This window comes from Myotis yumanensis, unplaced genomic scaffold, assembly GCF_028538775.1.
Source record: "Myotis yumanensis isolate MYYU_CA2020_CCGP unplaced genomic scaffold, mMyoYum1.0.hap1 SCAF_10, whole genome shotgun sequence".
In the NCBI taxonomy this organism is placed as follows: domain Eukaryota; kingdom Metazoa; phylum Chordata; class Mammalia; order Chiroptera; family Vespertilionidae; genus Myotis; species Myotis yumanensis.
Window position 1 is genome coordinate 72,671,912 of NW_027223761.1, and position 20,288 is coordinate 72,692,199.

Sequence of the window (20,288 nt, forward strand, 5' to 3'; positions counted from 1 at the left end):
TGTAATATGAAAACACGAGAATGCTTGTGACCCATCCACAATGTGTTGTCTTCCTATCCATGAACATGATATAGGCTTCCACTTATTTGTATTTTCTCCAGTTTCTTTCATCAGCATCTTATAATTTTTCAGAGTATAGGTCATTTACATCTTTGGTTAAATTTATTCCTAAGAGTTTTATTTTTTGATGTAATTGTAAATGGGATTATTTTCTTAGTTTCCCTTTCTGATAGTTCATTATTGGTGTATAAAAATGCAACTGATTTCTGGGTATTTATTTTGTATCCTGCTACTTTACTGAATTCATTTATCAGTTTAGTAGTTTTTTGATGGAATCTTTAGGGTTCTCAAGTCTCTTGATTTCTTAGTTCTCACATCTGGCTGTTTGTTGGCAAAGAAACAAGAACTCATCAAATACTTAGCATTCACACCTACTAAATGTTATTTAGCACAATTTTCTCTGCATCTATAAAAAGCTCTACCAGCAAGTACTGAAGTGTACAAAAACCAGCAATGGAAAACCTACACATATACATACTATGTGAGTATATATATCTACTCTATATATTATATAATTATATCATATGATCATATTTTATATATATATATAAAATACATGGACATATGTTCAGACACAGAGCTGTATTCATTTGTTGATTCATTAATTGATTTATTATTTTATATATTCATTCAAAAAATTCACTGTGTCAGGTATTAGGGTGACAAATTGTGATCTTCATTTAGCTTCTCAAGTGTACCATGTTAGTTTCTCTTTCAAGACCTTTGCATAATGTTCCTTTGGTCTGGAATGGTTTTCTTTCCTCTCCTGTCTCCTTGCTGCCCAGTTGACTTTTACTTATATTTCAGATATGTCACTTTTTAAAAGGAAACCCTTTGATATAGTAGATTACATTAGACCCCTATTACATTCTCATAGCATTCTCCACCTTATCATCACACTTGCCATCAGGTGTTTTCTGGAACAGTTGTGGGATTATGTGTACATTTATTGGATTTTCTGTCTTTCACCTACCTCAGGAAGGGTGAGACCATGTCTATTCTGATCACTACAGTGTGTCCAGTGCTCACACTGAGACTGATGCAGAGCAGGTGTTCTCATATTTTTAAAAATAAAGAAATGACTAAGTGGTGGATTTCTGTCTTCAAAGAGGTTACGTCTGTTTGAGTGGGTGAAGAAGCCAGAGGCTATTGTCTGATAAATGCTAAGGTGGAAGTAATCACAAAACGCTTTGAAAGCCAAAAGAGCAGAGGCATCTATCTCTGTCTTGGAGTGTCAAGGAATGATGTGCATGATGAGTCTAAGCCAGGGGGCCTCAAACTACGGCCCGCGGGCCACATGCGGCCCACCGAAAACATTTATCCGGCCCGCCGGGTGTTTTTGCCGCCGCTGTCTGTCCTGCTTAGCAGCCGACTTGTCCCGGCCCGCAGTGCGCATGTGTGGAATGTCTGAGGGACAGTGAACTGGCCCCCTGTTTAAAAAGTTTGAGGACCTCTGGAAGCAGATAACTAGCTAAGTGGGATAGGTGGGAGAACAGAATTCCATTAAAAATCAAAACCAAACACAAAACTGGTATGTACAGAAGCCTGTAAGTGAGAGAGGTAGTGGGGCATGTTCAGAAAACTCCAAGTGGTTCACCATGGCTTGTGCAGAGATGTGAAGTGGGGAAACGGAGAGATGAGATGGGCCCACAAGTAAATGGTGTATCAAGCTCTGCGGAGCTTGGGCTTTTTTCTTAGGGCAAAAATGTCCTCATTAGAGGACATTAAGCAGAGGAATTTATATGATAGGATTTATGATTTTGAATGGGTGTGTAGAGAATGTATTGCAGAGAGATTGGAAAGAAGATTAATTAGTTAGGAGGCCTTTGAAACTAGACTATTGATCATAATGGCCTAAAACAACAAAGTGGTATTTGGGATAGAAAGAATAGCAGAATGTCACAGGAGTGCATCACACACACACACACACACACACACACACACACACTTTTACTAAAATAAAATTATATTCTGTATATTGTTCTGACAGTTTTAACTTAATTATATATCTTAAAAAATCAAATATATCTTTATGTCTTTTATTTGCCAGTCTTGGTTCAGGCATACATATACTCTCCTAGACTTTGCTAAAATATTTATTGTTCAGTTTTTTTACATTTTAAGCTTTTAATTGATCTGGAATTTTGTTGTTGTTGTTGTTGTGAGATGGGATTTAATTTTATTGTTTTCCAGATGGTTAGTTAGTACCAGTTATTAAATAAACCATTCTTCCTCCATTGAATTAAAATACAATTTTGTGACATATTAAAACTTACATGCACAAATTTACTTCTGAATTTACTTGTTCTCTACTATGACTCAATAATCTTTGTTCATATGGAAATAAAAATTTTAACTATATTATGTTATATTTATTGTAATATCTGGTTCTTCCTTAGTAGTCTTCCTAATCAAACATTTGGGGATATTGTAGGCATTTATTCTTCCATGCAAATTTAAAATTACTGTATTGATAATACTTGTTGAGACTATTTTGGTAGAATTGATATTTTTACTAGAGGCCTGGTACACAAAATTCCTGCACTGTGCAGGGAGGGAGTCCCTTAGCCTGGCCTGTGCCCTCTCGCTGTCCGGGACCCCTCGGGGGATGTCCACCTGCCCGCTTAAGCCCACTCCCCAGGGTATCGGGCCTAAGCTGGCACTTAGATATCCCTCCTGCAGTCCGGGACCCCACCTGGGGAGAGGCCATGGGAGGTTGTGGTGTCTTGGTTGCCCCCGTCCCACCTCTGAGGAGGCGCTCGGACCACGCCGCCCCCTTTCCCTCTGCCTCTGCAGAAGGGGCAGTGCTGGAACCATGCCCGTATGCCGCCACCTCCCCTGCCAATTCCGTGGAAGGGGCAACGCCAGGACTGAAACTTGGTCTGCACCGCCCCTTCTCCTGCAGCCTCTGCGGAAGGTGGGGTGACGGGACCACCATGGCTGGCCTGGCGGTGCAGGCTCACTGGCCCCGCCCCCTGCCCACTGGTCGTTCCGCTGTCCAGTCTAATTAGCATATTATCTCTTTATTATATAGGATGATGTAAGGTCTTTGCATCTTAAAATATGGAGTTCTGTATATGGAATATTTTAAGATGCAATAAAATATGGAAATGTGTTCACTCTTTGTTTTCTGTGTTAAGATTTAATAGTTTTCTTAATTTAAGTATTATGCCTTACTTATTAAATGTTTTGCTATGATTTTAAATCTTTTGTTGCTATGTTGAATAGAATATTTTCCCATTTATATCTCTTGATCTTTACTGCTAATATACAGAAAAGCTATTGAATCTACCTATATTTATTTCATATTAAACTATAAACTACATTTTCTGATCAATTCTAGTAGCTTTTTTTTCTATAAAATATATCTTTAAATGTTTTGATCAAAAAACAGCAAAGCAATAAAATAGATATTATAAACGTTTTGATCAATCACAATCAAAAGCAAAGCAAGAGTCTTAAAATTAAAAGGACTTTCTAGGTTTTCTAAGTGTATAGTATTTTATTTTCATAGCTTATAGCATTTGCTAGAATCTTCATATAACTTCCCGTGTTACAGGTGAAAGGAACAATTTTGTAAAATTTTATTTTGAAAATTACTTGTTTTTTTCCAACTGAAAATATTTTCTTCTTTAAGACTAAGTAATTTTTATCTCTGTATCTTAGTAATTTAACCAGATGTATCTAGATGTGTGTGTGTGTGTGTGTGTGTGTGTGTGTGTGTGTACATGTTTACCAATCCTGGCTGGAACTGGTGCTCTTTCCACCAGCAGATTCAAGATTTTCTACATTTTGGGAAAATTCTCTCTGTTAATGGTTTATCATTATTTCTCCATTGATTCTGATTTCTCCTTCTAGATCATGCCGGTTTTAGAGATTGCACTTTTTCATGAGTTGTCTTACTACGTCTGTTTGTAGTCAACAGGAAGATTGCAGACAAATATCTGTAATTCCAGGGAATACCTACTATTTTATAAGTAAGGTGCAGGATATGCTTTGCTATTTGAACTGAGTGTTGGAGTGTACTTTTCTGATGCTGTGCTTTTTAGTTTAGATGTAATTCTTGGGTGAAAAAAAGTATTCCACAGTCCTCAGGGCTTGGCTTCATCTCCATTATGCCATGTTTCTCACTGTTGAAATTATATCCTATGTATATTTTAAAGCATATCTTAGCATATCTTCAAAATATAAAGACTGTAAACTTAATCATTACAAATATTTTTGTGCCAGAAGCACTTAACTATGCTTTTAATAATACCTATTCCTTTGGGTATTAAAAAATTAATCTTAAATATATTAGAGGGTTTTCCCTATTACTATGCTTAGCAAATTCATTGTTAGATCAAAACTATTAAAATCCTATCTTTTTTGTATCTGAATATGTATCTGTTATCTTAAGCATCTAATCAAATTTTAAAAACTATGAAGGACAATCAATTTTAGTTCACGTACATTTAGAAATGGGTATATGACATATGCTCTCTTCTTCTTTGGAGTGAGACAGAGATGCCTCAAATGCAATCATAGGAGGGAAAATATATACTCTAATATAGTAGAAAATCCCTGTTCAACCCTTTATAGATTATGAACAAAATTAATGAGGATTTTTATTTTCACTATTATCCTAAAACTATTACTTATTGAACTATAAAGTACTCTAAAACTACAAGGTTTTACCTCACTTCTCCAAGATTCAAATGAGACTGTAAGGGCACATCAGATTCAGAACAGCTTCCTTTAAAATTACAATTTGGTTAGTGGAATCTCTATTTAACCGGTTCCCTTTGTATTTTATATAAATATATAATTATATAATATATAATATGTAATATTTATTTATTCTTAAATCTCCTCTGGGAGGCAGAGACCAACTTCATACATTTCTTTGTAGACTGGCATGACACTAGAATAATATATCAAAGGTAGTTGGCAAATGCCTAAAATGTTTCTTGACAAATCCTGTATGCTGTCACTTATATGTAGAATATGAAAAAACAAACTCAGAGGAACAGAGAATAGAGTAAGTGGTTATCAGGGGCTGGGTAGCTGGGGGGGATATTGGGAGATGTTGGTCGAAGGCTACAAACTTCTAGTCAGAAGATGAAGAAGTTCTGGGGATCTAAGGCAGGGCACTGTGATTATAGTTAACAATAATGTATCATACACTTGAAAGTTAAGAGAGTATATCTTAAATGTTCTCACTACAAAAATGAGATGGTAATTATGTGATGTGATGAAGGTGTTTGCTAACACAGTGGTGACATCATTTTGCAATATATGAATAGCACATTAACACATTAAAGTCACATAGTGTTATATGTCAATCATATCCCCATAAAGGTGGAAAAAATAATTGTTTCTCTAACAAGATAACCATCTCCTTAAAATATTGAAATCTCTTCACAGGTTGAACTTGAGATATAGTTACATTACTTAGATATTAGGTTGATGATGCTTAAGTAATTAATAAAAAATAATTATGAAGTGTCTACAGAAGTGAGTAGTTGGTAGGTATTCAGCTCCTTGGTTGAAGTTTAAGGAACTTGCAGGTACAGGTCTTTCTTTTGCTATTTTCCCATGTTAGTGGAGACTGATGCCCTTGTTGGATGATAAGTATGATCTCTGGACCAAAAAGACACTAATTTGCCTCTTTTATTAATAGATCTCCTCTAGAGGATCCAGGACCCCAGATAGCACTATAACTTTGGTGCCATGTCCCTCTATATTCACTTAGTTCTCAATGAAGTCAGTATTTCCATTTCTGGTCATTCTGGTCTTTCTGGTCGTTTGTTTGTAACAGTCTCTTAGGCTTTTATGTATATAGATCTGCATGTTCTTTTCTTGATGGCCTTTGAACAACCACTTTTTCTGCAAGTTTCCCCTCAAATATTATTTCCCCGAGGAAAGAGTCAGATATTGTTTTTATTTAAACTCCTTACTGAAGGACATGTTTTTTATTGATGAAAGAGAGAGGGAGAGAGAGGGAGAGAGAGAGAGAGAGAGAGAGAGAGAGAGAGAGAGAGAGAGAGAGAGAAAGAGAGAGAGAAACATTGATGTGAGAGAGAACCATCTATCAGTTGCCACCCATAAATGCCCTGACTGGGGATTGAACCTGCAACCTGGGTATGTGTCTTGACGGATTGAACCTGCCATCTTTCTGTGTACAGGATGATGCTCTGAACAACTGAGCTACACTGGCCAGGGCCAGACATTCTTTTGATATCACTTCATAGGTACTCAAGTGCGACACTGTTATAGCCCAATCACATTGTAATTTATTTATCTGTAGGGGCTCATGTGAGAAAAGAATGCGTTTAGTATCTTTGTATCCTTAGATGGGGCACAACTGTAGCTTTAAAGACTTGATTTTAGTTATCCAACAAACACTTGGATGAATGTATAGTTTCTATGAATGAAGTCTTACTCTCCATCTGCCAGGCATTATGCTGATGACAGGTATGCCGACATCAATGGGATAAGGTCATGGAGCTCAAGAAGTGCCCAGTGGGAAGTCAGATGGATAGCAGATGAGGGACAACAGTTTCATGTCATGATGAACAGACTGTTTCATTTACAGTTGAAGTATATCAGCAGTTAGGCTACTCATTTTTTTAAAGAGGTAGATTAACAGTAATTTAAAATTCTGACTTCTAACTTACTCATTAATAAAAGCAGTTTTCTTATAAGTTTGTCTCTTGAGGAAGTCTTTTCTTATAGACCTAAATGTCAAGCTGCCATAGTGTCTTGTGAAAGGTGAGCACTGTCTATATGTTTCAAGAGATATACTATACGTAGGGGGTTTGCATTAGTCGTAGGTGGAACCCTGGGAGTGAGAACTGCACTAGTTGTCTGAGCTGAACTACTTTCTCTGTACTTTCTACATTTTGAGATAAAATGGAAGTCTTGGCTACTGATTCATAACGTATTTGCAAAAGTTGAAGGATCTTTCCATAGTTTTAATTTTTTAAATTCTAAGAATTTTTCCTTTTCTGATCCTGTACAGTTTAACAATTGTAAGATCAAAAAATATTAGTTAACTAAATATTGTGGTTTATATAGAATTACCAAGTATAGCATTTGAGTGTAATATTAAGCATGATTCAGTTTTTCTTTATTGATACAAGTCACTTTTACATTCTAGTAGGCCTTGGTGCTATTTGAGAACTAGCAATTCTTGTACCTTAAAGTCTAAAAATGCTTTTTAAGGCAGCAGGATTTTAATTGAGAGTGCTGGACTCACAGAGTAATTTTGTTGCCTCAGGTGAATTGACTTATTTTTCTGGAAGATTTTTTGGGATTTTTGTTATTGGAAGTAGAACATAAGCACATAAGCTTATTGTATTATATTTGTACCTGTGTTCTTTATTTAACCATGAAAGCACTTTTAATGTTATGAAAAAATGCAAGCTAGAAGAAATTATAATTTTCTTTTCTGTGTATAAAGACCCTAAGCCCTTAAGATACAACTCTTCAAAATGTAGAAGCAATCCACGGATTATTTCCTGTGGCACATGAAATTTTGTAGTTCAGCAAATATAGTCAGGTTGTAAGAAATTTTATTTATTCTGAGTTTAGTTTTTTAAAAATTTATTTTATTGTTATTTTATTGCACATTTCCCTCATTCCTCCCCCTTTGCCTCCCCTCTACCCATCCCCTAGCCGATCCCAGGCCTTCACTTGTCTAGTGTCTGTGTGTATGGGCTATGACTAACTTTTAATTCTTAATCTCTTCTCCTTTTTCAACCATCCACCCCAACACCCATCCCATATGTCAACCATCAAAATATTCTCTATAGCCCTAACTGATTTGGCTTAGTGGATAGAGCGTCAGCCTGCAGATTCAAGGGTCCCAGGTTTGATTCTGGTCAAGGGCATGTACCTTGGTTGCGGGCACATACCCAGTAGGGAGTATGCAGGAGGCAGCTGATCGATGTTTCTCTCTCATCGATGTTTCTAACTCTCTATCCCTCTCCCTTCCTCTCTGTAAAAAAATCAATAAAATATATTTTTTACTATGAACATCGGGGTGCATATATCCTTTCTGATTGGTGTTTCTGGTTTCTTGGGATATATTCCTAGAAGTGGGATCACAGGGTCAAATGGGAGTTCCATTTCCAATTTTTTGAGGAACCTCCATACTGCCTTCCATGGTGGCTGCACCAGTCTGCATTCCCACCAGCAGTGCACAAGTGTTCCTTTTTCTCCACAACCTCTCCAGCACTTGTCGTTTGTTGATTTGTTGATGATGGCCATTCTGACAGGTGTGAGATGGTACCTCATTGTTGTTTTGATTTGCATCTCTCGGATGATTAGTGACTTTGAGCATGTTTTCATATGTCTCTTGGTTTTCTGAATGTCCTCTTTTGAAAGGTGTCTATTTAGATCCTTTGCCCATTTTTTGATTGGATTGTTTATCTTCTTTTTGTTAAGTTGTATGAGTTCCCTATAAATTTTGGAGATTAAGCCCTTATCAGATATGATGTTGGCAAATATGTTTTCCCACGAGGTGGGTTTTCTTGTTGTTTTGTTGATGGTTTCTTTTGCTGTGCAGAAGGAAACAGCCTAAGTGCCCATCAGTAGATGAATGGATTAGAAAACTGTGGTACATCTACACGATGGAATACTATGCTGCTGTTAAAAAGAAGGAACTCTTACCATTTGCAACAGCATGGATGGAACTGGAGAGCATTATGCTAAGTGGAACAAGCCAGTCAATGAAGGAAAAATACCACATGATCTCACTCTTTCATGGATAATTAAGACCATTACAAACTTTTGAACAATAATAGATACAGAGGCAGAGCTGCCTCAAACTGATTGTCGGACTGCAGTGGGAAGACCAGGGAGGGTTGGGGGACTGGAGGGAGGGGAGTAAGAGATCAACCGAAGGACTTGTATGCATGCATATAAGCATAACTAATGGACATAAGACACTGGGGGGTAAGGGAGGACAGGGGCTTGTTAAGGGCAGGGGGGAAAAAGGACACTTATGTAATACCCTTTGTAATACTTTTAGAGAAAAATAAAAATTAAAAAAAAATATATATATATTTTTTAAAAAAATGTTCTCTATATCTATGAGCCTGTTTCTGTTCTGCTTGTTTGCTTATTTTGATTTTTAGATTTAATTGTTGATAGATATGTATTTATTGCCTTTTTATTCATCTTATTCTTTTTAAAAAATTATTTTTAAAGTATATTTTTATTGATTTCAGAGAGAAGGGAGAGGGAGAGAGAGATAGAAATATCAGTGATGAGAGAGCATCATTGATTGGCTGCCTCCTGCATGCCCCCTACTGGGGATCAAGGCTGCAACCTGGGCATGTGCCCTGACTGGGAACCGAACCATGACCTTCCTATTCATAGGTCAACGCTCAACCACTCAGCCACACCGGCTGGGCTATTTTTCTTATTCTTGATCTTATATGTTTTTCTTCTTCTTTTTAAAGAAGACTATTTAATATTTTATGTAATACTGGTTTGGTGGTGATGAACGCCTTTAACTTTTTCTTGTCTTGGAAGTTCTATATCTGACCTTCAATTCTAAATAATAGCTTTGCTGATTAGAATTATCTTGGTTGTAGGCCCATGCTTTTCATCACTTTGAATATTTCTTGCCATTCCCTTCTGGCCTGCAAAACTTCTGTTGAGAAATCAACTGACAGTCATATGGCACTCCTTTGCAGGTAGCTAAATGCTTTACTCTTGCTGCTTTTAAGATTCTCTCTTTGTCTTTAACCTTTGGCATTTTAATTATGATGTGTTTTGGTGTAGGCCTTTTTGGGTTTGTCTTGTTTGGAATTCTCTGTGATTTCTGGACTTGTATGTATATTTCTTTCACCAGGTAATGGAAGTTTTATGTCATTTTTTCAAATGGGTGTTCAGTTTCTTGATCCCTTTCTTCTCTTTCTGGCATCCTTATGATGCGAATCTTCGTTCACTTGAAGTTGACCCAGAGGCTCCTTACGCTGTCTTCATATTTTTGGGTTCTTTGTGCTTTTTGCTATTCTGATCTGGTGTTTTCTGCCTCCTTATATTCCAAAGTCTTGATTTGATTCTCAGTGTCCTGTACTGTTGAATCCCTGTAAATTATTCTTTATTTCAGTTAGTGTATTCTTCATTTCTGACTGGTCCTTTTTATGTTGTTGGTGTTCTAAGTTCCTTGAAGTTCTCAGTAAGTTCCTTGAGCATCTGTATAACCATTGTTTTAAACTCTTTATCTGGTAGTTGTCTTGCTTCCACTTCATGTATTTCTTTTTCTAGTGATCTCTCATATTCTCTTATTTGTGACATGTTTCTTTGTCTCTGCATTTTGGCTGTTTCCTTGTGTTTGCTTCTATGTATTAGGTAGCTCTTTTATGTCTTCTGGACTTGGTAGAGTGGCCATGTGTAGTAGGTGTCTTGTGGGGCCCAGTGGCTCAACCTCCCTAGTCACCTAGTTGGGCACTCCAGGTGCACTCCTATGTGAGCTTTGTGCACTGTCCTATTGTAGTTGACCCTTGGTTGATATTGGCATCAGTGGGAGGGATTGACCACCAGGCCAATTAATTGTGGGGATTGGCTGAGACTACAGTGGAATAGCTGCTGTGCACGAGCTGATCCTATGGAGCAGGACTTGCTTCAGTGGGGCTTTGGTACTCACTGAGTCTGCCCCTTGAGTGTGTCACTCGTGGGGGTGGTAGGGTTGTGATCCTGCTTGGTCAAAGCTGACCACCAGGTGCCTTGGTTCTGGAGCCTTCCTTTGCCCTGCCCAGGGCCACCAGCATAAGGTACAAAACAATCTGAAGATGGCTGCTACTTATATTGGGCTTGGAGGTGCCCAGGAGAGACCAAGCTACAGACCAAGGTGGGCTGCCGCTAGTGCTGGGCCTAGGGCATGCCGAGGCCAGATGCTGCTTGTTTGAGAGATTTTAGTAAAGTCCAAAGCATGAGACAAGAGAGGCCAGTTGTGTAGAAGAGCTACTGGAAATGGCTTGGATGAGCTTGCAAGTAGGGAGGAGCGGGGTCTCAGGAAATCACCAAGGTGGGGCAAAAATGTCAGCCAGGTTGATGGATATTCAGATATAGTGCCCTGCCTGCCAGCTCAGTGGTAGGGATGGCTCAGCAAAGAAACAATGGCCTCTGACAGCACTTCTCTCTGGGAGAAAGCTCCCTCTCCAGCTCTCACTCTGATTTCAAGCAAGTTAGTTCCTCCCCAAATATACCAGGTTCCTTTCAAGCTGTCACCCCAGTGCTGGAGGTCAGAGGGAGTATGTCTGAGTAAGGCCCTTTAAGAGGGAATTACCTGAGGCTTGCAGCCTCTGTGTCACTCAGTCACAATCCCTGCTGGTTTTTACGGCCAGAAGTTGTGGGGACTTCTCTGTACTGAACCCCTTTACTGCATGGCTTGGTGTGGGGCTGTGACCCCTCACTCCTTAGGGAAACCCCACAGCCAAGATATCCCTCTTGATTTTAAACTACCACATGAGGGTGTGGGACCAACCGGTTTGAGATTCCCACCCTGCATCTCTGCCCCTCCTACCAGTCTTGATGTGCTTCTTTTTTAATTCCCTAGTTGTAGGACTTGCATTCAGCTAGATTTCAGGTGGTTCTGAATGATAGTTGTTCTGTATATTTCAGTTGTAATTTTGATGTAGATGTGGGAATTGGTGATTACCATGTTTACCTACACTGCCATCTTGACCAGAACTCCTGAATTTATTTTTCTTTTTAATTTTTAAAAATTGATGAGAGAGAGAGAGTCAGAGATGTGAGAGGGAAACAAACATAGATTGGCTACCTCCTGCATGCACCCCGACCAGGGATTGAATCTGCAACCTGGGTATGTGCTCTGACCTGCAATAAACCTGCAATGCTCAACCACTGAACAACACTGGCTGGGCCATAATTAAAATTTTTAATAGTGGCAAAGAACATTATTGTTGAAGGGACATAAATTTAATTGGTATTAGAATTTTTTAGTGATGGCCATGTAAAGATTTGGCATAGGAAGAAGTTTTAGTGAAGGAATTTTCAGGCAGATAGTAATCAAATCAGGAGAGCATAGTTTTATAAGCCAAGAGAGAAGGGGGATTTATGAGGAAGAGATGATCAGTAGAATCAAATTAAAGGAAAAACAACAAGGTTAACCAAGAAAAGGACAAAACAGTATGTACTGGTTTAAGTAATTATAATGGTAGTTTCAATGGAGGAGTTGGATCAGGAGCCAAACTGCAGTGCATATCATCTGTCTTGTTTTCTCCCACACTGGCTAACTGGACAGATAAATATTATTCTTATCAATTTTGGCAGGTATTATTGTTAGTGGATGCAACATATGCTGAAGGGCAATCTTGTAAAGTGACAATGTTACATGAGTGGTGACTGATGTTTTTATTTTAATAGGTGACTTTCTCAGCTAGCTTTGAACATCAATTCTATGAAACTAAAGTTAATGTAAAATGCTTCTTAATAAAGGAACTCTTTTTCAGTTAGATTTTGACTTCTTTTAATTTCACATTGATTGTAAGAACTTCTTTGTGAAACTGGCCACTTACTTGGCTACCAAAGTTTTAGACTATAGAAAGCTCTCAAAAAAATATTTGATGGTTTTGTTTTACTCTATTTGTTAACTAATATTGTTGACTGTGTTATTGCCTCACTCCTTAAAGCATGGTAGGTGGGGACAACAAACCAAGCCGTAGATAGTTTATTCTGCTCTGCACTCTAGCAGGGCACTACTAAAGTATTGTCTAATTTCCAGGATCTTTTTATACAATGGAGTAGACTAGGCAAGGGAATATTAATACACTAGCCGCCCCATGCATGAGATTCATGTACAGGTGGGGTCCCTAGGCCTTGTTGGTGATCAGGGCCGATTGGGGCCTTCTAGCTGCCAGTTGGGGCCTTCCTTCTGGCTGCTGGCTGGGGCCTTCCCTCCTGTGGCACCTCACCTTGGCCGGCCCCGCCTTCCTGCCAGCAACTGGCTGTTGACTGGGGCCTTCCTGCCAGCCGCCGGCTGCCAGTCAGGGCTTTCCTGCTGGCTGCCAGTTGCTAGCCAGGGCCTTCCTGCCGGCTTCTAACCAGGGCCTGCCAGAAGTGGGGAGGGATCATGGGAGGTTGGCTGTGGGAGTGCACTGACCAATAGGGGACAGCTCCTGCATTGAATGTCTGCCTCCTAGTGGTCAGTGCACATCATAGCAACCGGTCATTCTGGCATTCCGGTCGCTTAGGCTTTTATATAGTATATAGATAAACTACATGTATTGATTTTTGCTGTTGGGAAGGAGAAAAATCCTCTATGCTTCTAGGTTCTTCTGGCTGGTCTAAGAATTAAATGGCCATGAGACAGATTTACAGAAGAAAAAACAACTTAATTACATATGTACTGGGGCTCCATAGGAACATGGGGCCCAGAGATGGTCAGCAATTGGGGCATATATGCCATTATGAACTAAGAAGAGGGGTAGAAATCTGCTACTTCAGAGGGGAGGAAGGCAGTTCACATGGAGATGAATAAACATATGTTTATTGGGCCATGAGTAGACAATGGGATACAGAGAGGACTTTGGTCTCTAAGCCCTATCACACCTAACTTATACTCTTTGTAGTCATCTCTGGTGAAAGCTCTTTCTAGGCTAGGCTGTTTATCTAAATTCTCTTAGGCAGTTAAGGGGGAGGTAAAAAGCCCTTCCTGAATCTTTTGTTTCTTAAAAAGAATCAGCCTAAAATAAACTCATGACGAAGAGACATATTTTGGGGTGGTAAATTCCTGTTTCCCAACACAGCCAAAATCAAAGGAGAAGCCATAGAGTGAGTCTAATAGAAGCTTTCTTCGTGTAAAGAAATATTTTTATTGATTTTCAGAGACAGAGGAAGAAAGAGGGAGAGAGAAAGAGAAACATCGATGTGAGAGTGCAACATCAATTGGCTACCTTCTGCACTCCCCCTACTGGGGATCGAGCCCACCACAGGGGCATCTGGCCTGACTAGGAATTGAACCAGCAACCTTTTGACACACAAGGCCCAACCAACTGAGCCACACTGGGCAGGGCAAAGCTTTCTTTAGCATACAGATTGAACTCTTTTATATGTATTCCTCTTTGGACCATAAATTCCCTCCTTATTTTGCCTCAGATCATCCTGAAGAGTGAATCTACTTGATCACATGTGCCTCTGTTTCTAATTACTACATAATACATTGTGTGTGTGTGTGTGTGTGTGTGTGTGTATGAATTTTTCATTATAATTGCATTACTATGAGGTAGAGTTCTTTTTTTCCATAGCATCTAGGAATAAATATGAACTTAGAAAACTAAACAAAGACCTTTAACTCTATCTGCTCAGACTTCTACTCCACTCCTGGCTGTTCTTACCTTTGTTACAGGTGAAAGAATGCAAACCATTTCACAGTTCTGCCATTTTAAATTTCTTGTTTTTGTCTCTCCCTGGGGACCTATAGGACTTCCCCCGAGACTGCTAACTTAAGTCCTCTATTTTCCCTAGATAACCTGACACATTTCCTCATATACCACAGATGCCCTTTCTGGTTGATATTTACCACTTAACAAATGAATTTTGATAAGTAAGATGGCATATTGGATGGACATAATATAGAGCCAATCTTATAGTTACCTTTATAAAGATCCTTTAACAATGAGGGAAATCATTAAGGAAAAGGTATTATTTGTGCTAATTACAGCAAATGGAGTAGGGTGTTGAAAAGAAAAGTTAGATTAGCAGCAAAATTAAAAAGTTATTGCTCCATGCGCTGGGGGAGGAATGAATAGGTGAAACAGAGAGAATTTTTAGGGCAGGGAAACTACTCTGGATGAGACTTTAATGGTGGACACATGCCATTATACATTTGTCATAACCCAAGGAATACAATACCAAGAGTGAACCCTAATGTAAACTCTAGACTTGGGGTGATAATGTTGTGTCATTGTAGGTTCATTGATTGTAATGCATGTACTGCTGCAGTGTACTATGTTGATAGTGGAAGGGGGGCTTGTGTGTAGAGGGGAAGGGGGGTATATAGAAAATATCTTTACATTCTGCTCAATTTTGCTTTGAACTTAAAACTATTCTAAAAAATGAAGTCTGTTTAAAAACATACAAAATAGTTTATGCTCATTAACATGTTAGAACCATCCAGAAGATGAAATGTGCTTTCTCTGACTCAAGATGAATGAGTTAACCTATTTGGGAGATTTGTCTACCTCTCATGTTTCACTCTCTAGCTATGTCATTTAATAAGTACTTAAAAGCTTTAAATTTAGTTGTTTATATTATTCTTCACTAACATTTGCTTCCCATTTACCTCTAGGATTGAAGTTCGAGGAAATTCAAGAAAGATTTGGTGAGGAGTTCTTTAATATATGCTTTGATGAGAACGAGAGAGTCCTTCGAGCTGTCGGTGGCACGTTGCAGGACTTCTTTAATGGTTTCGATGCTTTGTTGGAACACATTAGAACTTCTTTTGGAAAACAGGCCACTCTGGAGTCACCATCATTCCTATGCAAAGAGCTCCCTGAAGGTGCTCTCATGCTCCACTACTTCCACCCTCACCAGATTGTGGGCTTTGCGATGCTGGGGATGATTAAGGCCGCAGGAAAGAAGATCTATCGGCTGGATGTGGAAGTGGAACAGGTGGCAAATGAGTTATGCTCTGATGGCTCAAACCCAGGCAACTGTAGCTGTCTCACTTTTCTTATCAAGGAATGTGAAAATACTACTATCTCGAAGAACCTTCCACAGGGAAGCTCCCAAGTCCCCGAGGACCTCAGAATTAGCATCAACACCTTCTGCAGAGCCTTTCCTTTCCACTTGATGTTTGACCCCCACATGGCAGTCCTTCAGCTGGGGGAAGGCCTGCGGAAGCAGCTTCGATGCGACACTCACAAAGTGCTCAAGTTTGAGGACTGCTTCGAGATCGTTTCTCCGAAGGTGACTGCCACCTTCGAAAGGGTCCTGCTGCGACTGTCCACCCCATTTGTGATTAAGACCAAGCCTGAGGCTTCTGGCACGGAAAATAAAGACAAGGTAAGTGGCCGTGAGCTTGAGATGGGTGATGGGAACTAGAAGAGTGCATAATTATTTCAGTAAATTACATGCTGGCTGTACTTGTAATTATTTAGGCAAGAGAGCTTAAAGTGCCATTTAGAAAATTACTGGTCCCTGGATGTATGTAATAAGATTTGGCCCTATTCCCAGCCATTTTGCATAGTGTTTGCCTCTTCCATTAATTTATTTCAGCATATAAAAAGAAGTCATTTATTAATATGAGCCATAGTAATTATAAAAATGATAAGGTTCACTAAAAATCTGGTATTATAAACCCATGAATATATCCACTGATTGAAGACAAATTATGAGAGAAAAGGTAACCCTGGTTTCAGCATTGTGGGACTTGCTTGCCTTATCCCTAAATAAATATAGGTCAGGAATTAGCTACACTTTGAATATGTTCTGTTCTAAATTTCATAATCTAGGAACATCTGGTTTACATTCTAGTTTTGTCTTAACATGCAGAATAATGTATTTTCTAAAAGTTGGAAATGAAGCAACTATCTCAGAGTTTAAATTAAATTTTAATATTGAAATAAAGACTCATTTCCTTGAACAGTGGACCTAGGAATGTTTATTGTGAATTTTTTTGAAACCCTTTTGGGAACATCTGGATTATAAATTATAAATAAATATGAAAAGACAGCAGAAGTACATCTTAAGTAGTTGAGTGTAAACAAATCTATTCCCTCAGGTAAATTTTATTTTTAGAAAAAGTCAACATTAAAATAAATAATAAGATATAAAGAAAAATTAGCTATGACTGTTTTAAATTTGGTAATGTAATTTCAGTAATTAAAAGGAAAACGAATGCTAATTATCAGGGCAGACATTTGAATGTACATTTAGTTTTAAATAGAGATTTTTTTCAATATTTTGTATCAAGATAAATAAAGATGTGTTAGGCTTGTTCCCAATCATTTTGGAAAAGCTGTTGGCTTTCAGAAATGAATTGGTTTCTCTGGGCCAAAAGAAGAATTGCAGAAACAATTAAAAACTCAGTGAATGAATAATCTACACATATTCTAGAGTGCCTGTAATAAAAAAGGAAATAGTTTCCTAAAGGATTTTAAACATTAGTTTTATAACTGATTCATTTTTATAATTTTGAAAATCAATGGAAAATTTTTAAACAAAATATTAGAAAAAGATGGAAGGATGCACAACCATTTAGTACAGGGGTCCTCAAACTACGGCGTGCGGGCCACATGCGGCCCGCTGAAAACATTTATCCGGCCCGCCGGGTGTTTTTGCCGCCGCTGCCTGTCCTGCTTAGCAGCCGACTCGTCCCGGGCCCGCAGTACGCATGTGTGGGATGTCTGAGGGACAGTGAACTGGCCCCCTGTTTAAAAAGTTTGAGGACCTCTGATTTAGTATAACTGAATCAGGTGATTTAGGAAAAATCATCCAGTCGTATTTTCATCATATAAGTTCAGAGACTAGAAAACATCTAAGGAAAGCCTGAAGATTCCGTTTTAGTACATTTTTGGATATTTTAGTCTGAATGAACTATATTATTCCTATTTGATTATACCTGATGTTTTAAATAATATTTTTCACATGTGCAAAATATCCTATCTAATAAAGAGGTAATATGAAATTGACCATCACTCCAGCACACGAGATGACCGCCCCCATGTGGACACAAATGGCCGGCAGAGGAGAGCAGTTGGGGGTGACCAGGCCTGCAGGGGAGGGCAGTTGGGGGTGACCCAGGCCTGCAGGGGAGGGCAGTTGGGGGTAACCAGGCCGGCAGGGGAGGGCAGTTAGGGGCAATCAGGCTGTCAGGAGAGCAGTTAGGCGTCGATCAGGCTGGTAGGGGAATGGTTAGGGGGTGATCAGGCTGGCAGGTAGAAGCGGTTAGGGGCAATCAGGCAGGTAGGCAGGCGAGAGGTTGGGAGCCAGCAGTCCTGGATTGTGAGAGGGATGTCCGACTGCCCATTTAGGCCCGATCTCACCCGGTGGGATCAGGCCTAAACTGGCAGTCGGACATCCCTCAAGGGGTCTCAGATTGGAGAGGGTTCAGTCTGGGCTGAGGGACATCCCACCCCCATGCACGAATTTGTGCACCGGGCCTCTAGTATGTTCAATAATTGCTATCCATTTTGAAGCTCTTTAGATTGGAAGATAGTTGTTAAATGTGTATTTTTGTCCCTATTTGTAGCTGTGTTAAAACCGGAATTATTATAGCTTTGTACCATAGGGTATATTAAAGCTGTTGATTCTGTCTTAAAGAAGTACAATATTTGGCTAGGAGGATTTACAGCATCTTTGGCCTTTAGAATGGAAGTTAATATTTTTGAAATGGGCCTACAGTAGAATGTATTATTACCAATGTTAATTGCTTTATATTTCTTGGTAGACTTGAGAAAAATTAATTCAATTTAAAGTTACTGCTTCAGATTCCCCCCACCATTCATAATTCATCTGGCTGGTATTTCTATTTAATTTGTATACCAGGGTAAGAAATAGACATAATGAAATGATGACTCAAATGTCAAGGCCCCCTGCCAGTTCCAATAATAAGGGGCTGTGCTTATTGAGAAGATGCAATTATAATTTAAACATGTTAGTGGCAGTTTAAAAATAAAGCAATAGGCAGGATTTTCAGTTAGAATAAGAATAACAGTCTAGCTATCCTATGTTAGCATTTCTGCTTTTTACCTGGGTTTACCAGGATGGATTATTTGGGAGGCTATAGTTGGCCCAAATGGGAACCATAGTTAATAAAGTTGTGACATGGAGTCTTAACTAGATAGATAACATTTTTACATTATTATGTTGCCAAATTCCAAATTTGTGGTTACTTAAACCATGGAAAGAAGAAAGAAAAATCAGGGTTAAAAATTATGATTCTGTTGATAAAGTTGACCTTGATATTCATTATTTTCCCTATAATAGCTCCATGTTATTTCATTTTTCTAATTCTTTAGTGGGCTTTGATAATAAAGTGCTTTTAAAAAATAATTTAGGATATTTATTTTTTACTCTAACAGTGAAGGCTTTTATAGTAATTTAAATATTTTGGCTATTCATTTTAATACCTATGAGCTACCACCCCTGTTGTCAAAAAACAACAACAAAACAAACCAACAAAAACATGAAGTCAAATGACAGTAAATTATTTGCAAATTGAACAATAATGCTTTAGCTAAACCATGATCTTTGTTGTTTTGTGTTGTCAGTCAGTGGTTAATTGCATGCGAGGGGTGGAGCATACTTGTGAGCAATTTGATGAGATACTGACGAAACAGAAAATCATCATTGTAGTTTTAAAGAGTTATAAAGACATAAGGGTTGGTTACCAAGAAGCAAGAATGTCGCTGACAGGCAACTGATGGCAGTAATTGTGGCCAGGTTTTAATTAAACAGAATTTTGAGGTAGAATGAACTCTTCCAGATGGCTTGAACAAGCTTTGATTTCCATTTTATTTTTTTCCCTCTACATCTTCTCTAAGTGATCATCCATGCCTCACATATTCTTTCTCAATTTTATTTTTTCCCATATGGCATTCCTATGTTTTTGTTTTTCTTTAAGCTCAACTTCCTTTTTTTTCATCATCTTCTCTTATCAGATGTCAGGCATGAAATATGAATCAATTGGTTAATTATTTTATTATTTAAAAAATTTTGTTGTTAAGTTTCACCCGGGGATATTTTTTCCATTGATTTTTAGAGAAAGAAGAAGGGAGAGAGGAAGAGAAAGAGAAGGAAACATCAATGTGAGATAGACACATCAATTGGTTGCCTCCTGAACCTGCCTGACCAGGGCCTGGGTCCAACTTGCAACCCAGGAATGTGCGTTTGATTAGGAATCGAACCACGGATCCTTCACTGTGCAGGCCCACACTCTAACCACTGAGAGAAACCAGCCAGGGAAGTTAATTATTTTAAAAAACAGATTCAGCATTGGGAATTAGGACTGAATTGGTTATCCATGTTATTGTGCTGTGTATCTTTCAGGTCATTCTAATGTAATATTGTTCTGAGAATTTGGAAGTTTATCACATAGGTCTTTTGAGGCATTGTGGCAGTTTAAGAAGAAATTTTTGCAGTCCCATATGCAGTTTACTTATTAACATTTGGGCACATAAACCTAACTCATTGACACAGACTCCAAAGTGGTTTTTTTTTGTATGTAAGAGACTGCGTTTGTAGTAGGACTATTATAAATTAGTGGA

General features: G+C 38.6%; 1 protein-coding gene across 1 annotated transcript in view; it reads left to right on the plus strand.

The window, feature by feature from the left end:
• The window catches only part of GUCY1A2 (guanylate cyclase 1 soluble subunit alpha 2), a 265,199-nt gene that overhangs the window by 61,152 nt on the left and 183,759 nt on the right, over nt 1–20,288 (plus strand). Inside the window, exon 4 of the mRNA XM_070425990.1 lies at nt 15,368–16,083. Coding sequence (XP_070282091.1) covers nt 15,368–16,083 — 716 coding nt within the window. The remainder of the gene's footprint in view (nt 1–15,367; nt 16,084–20,288) is intronic.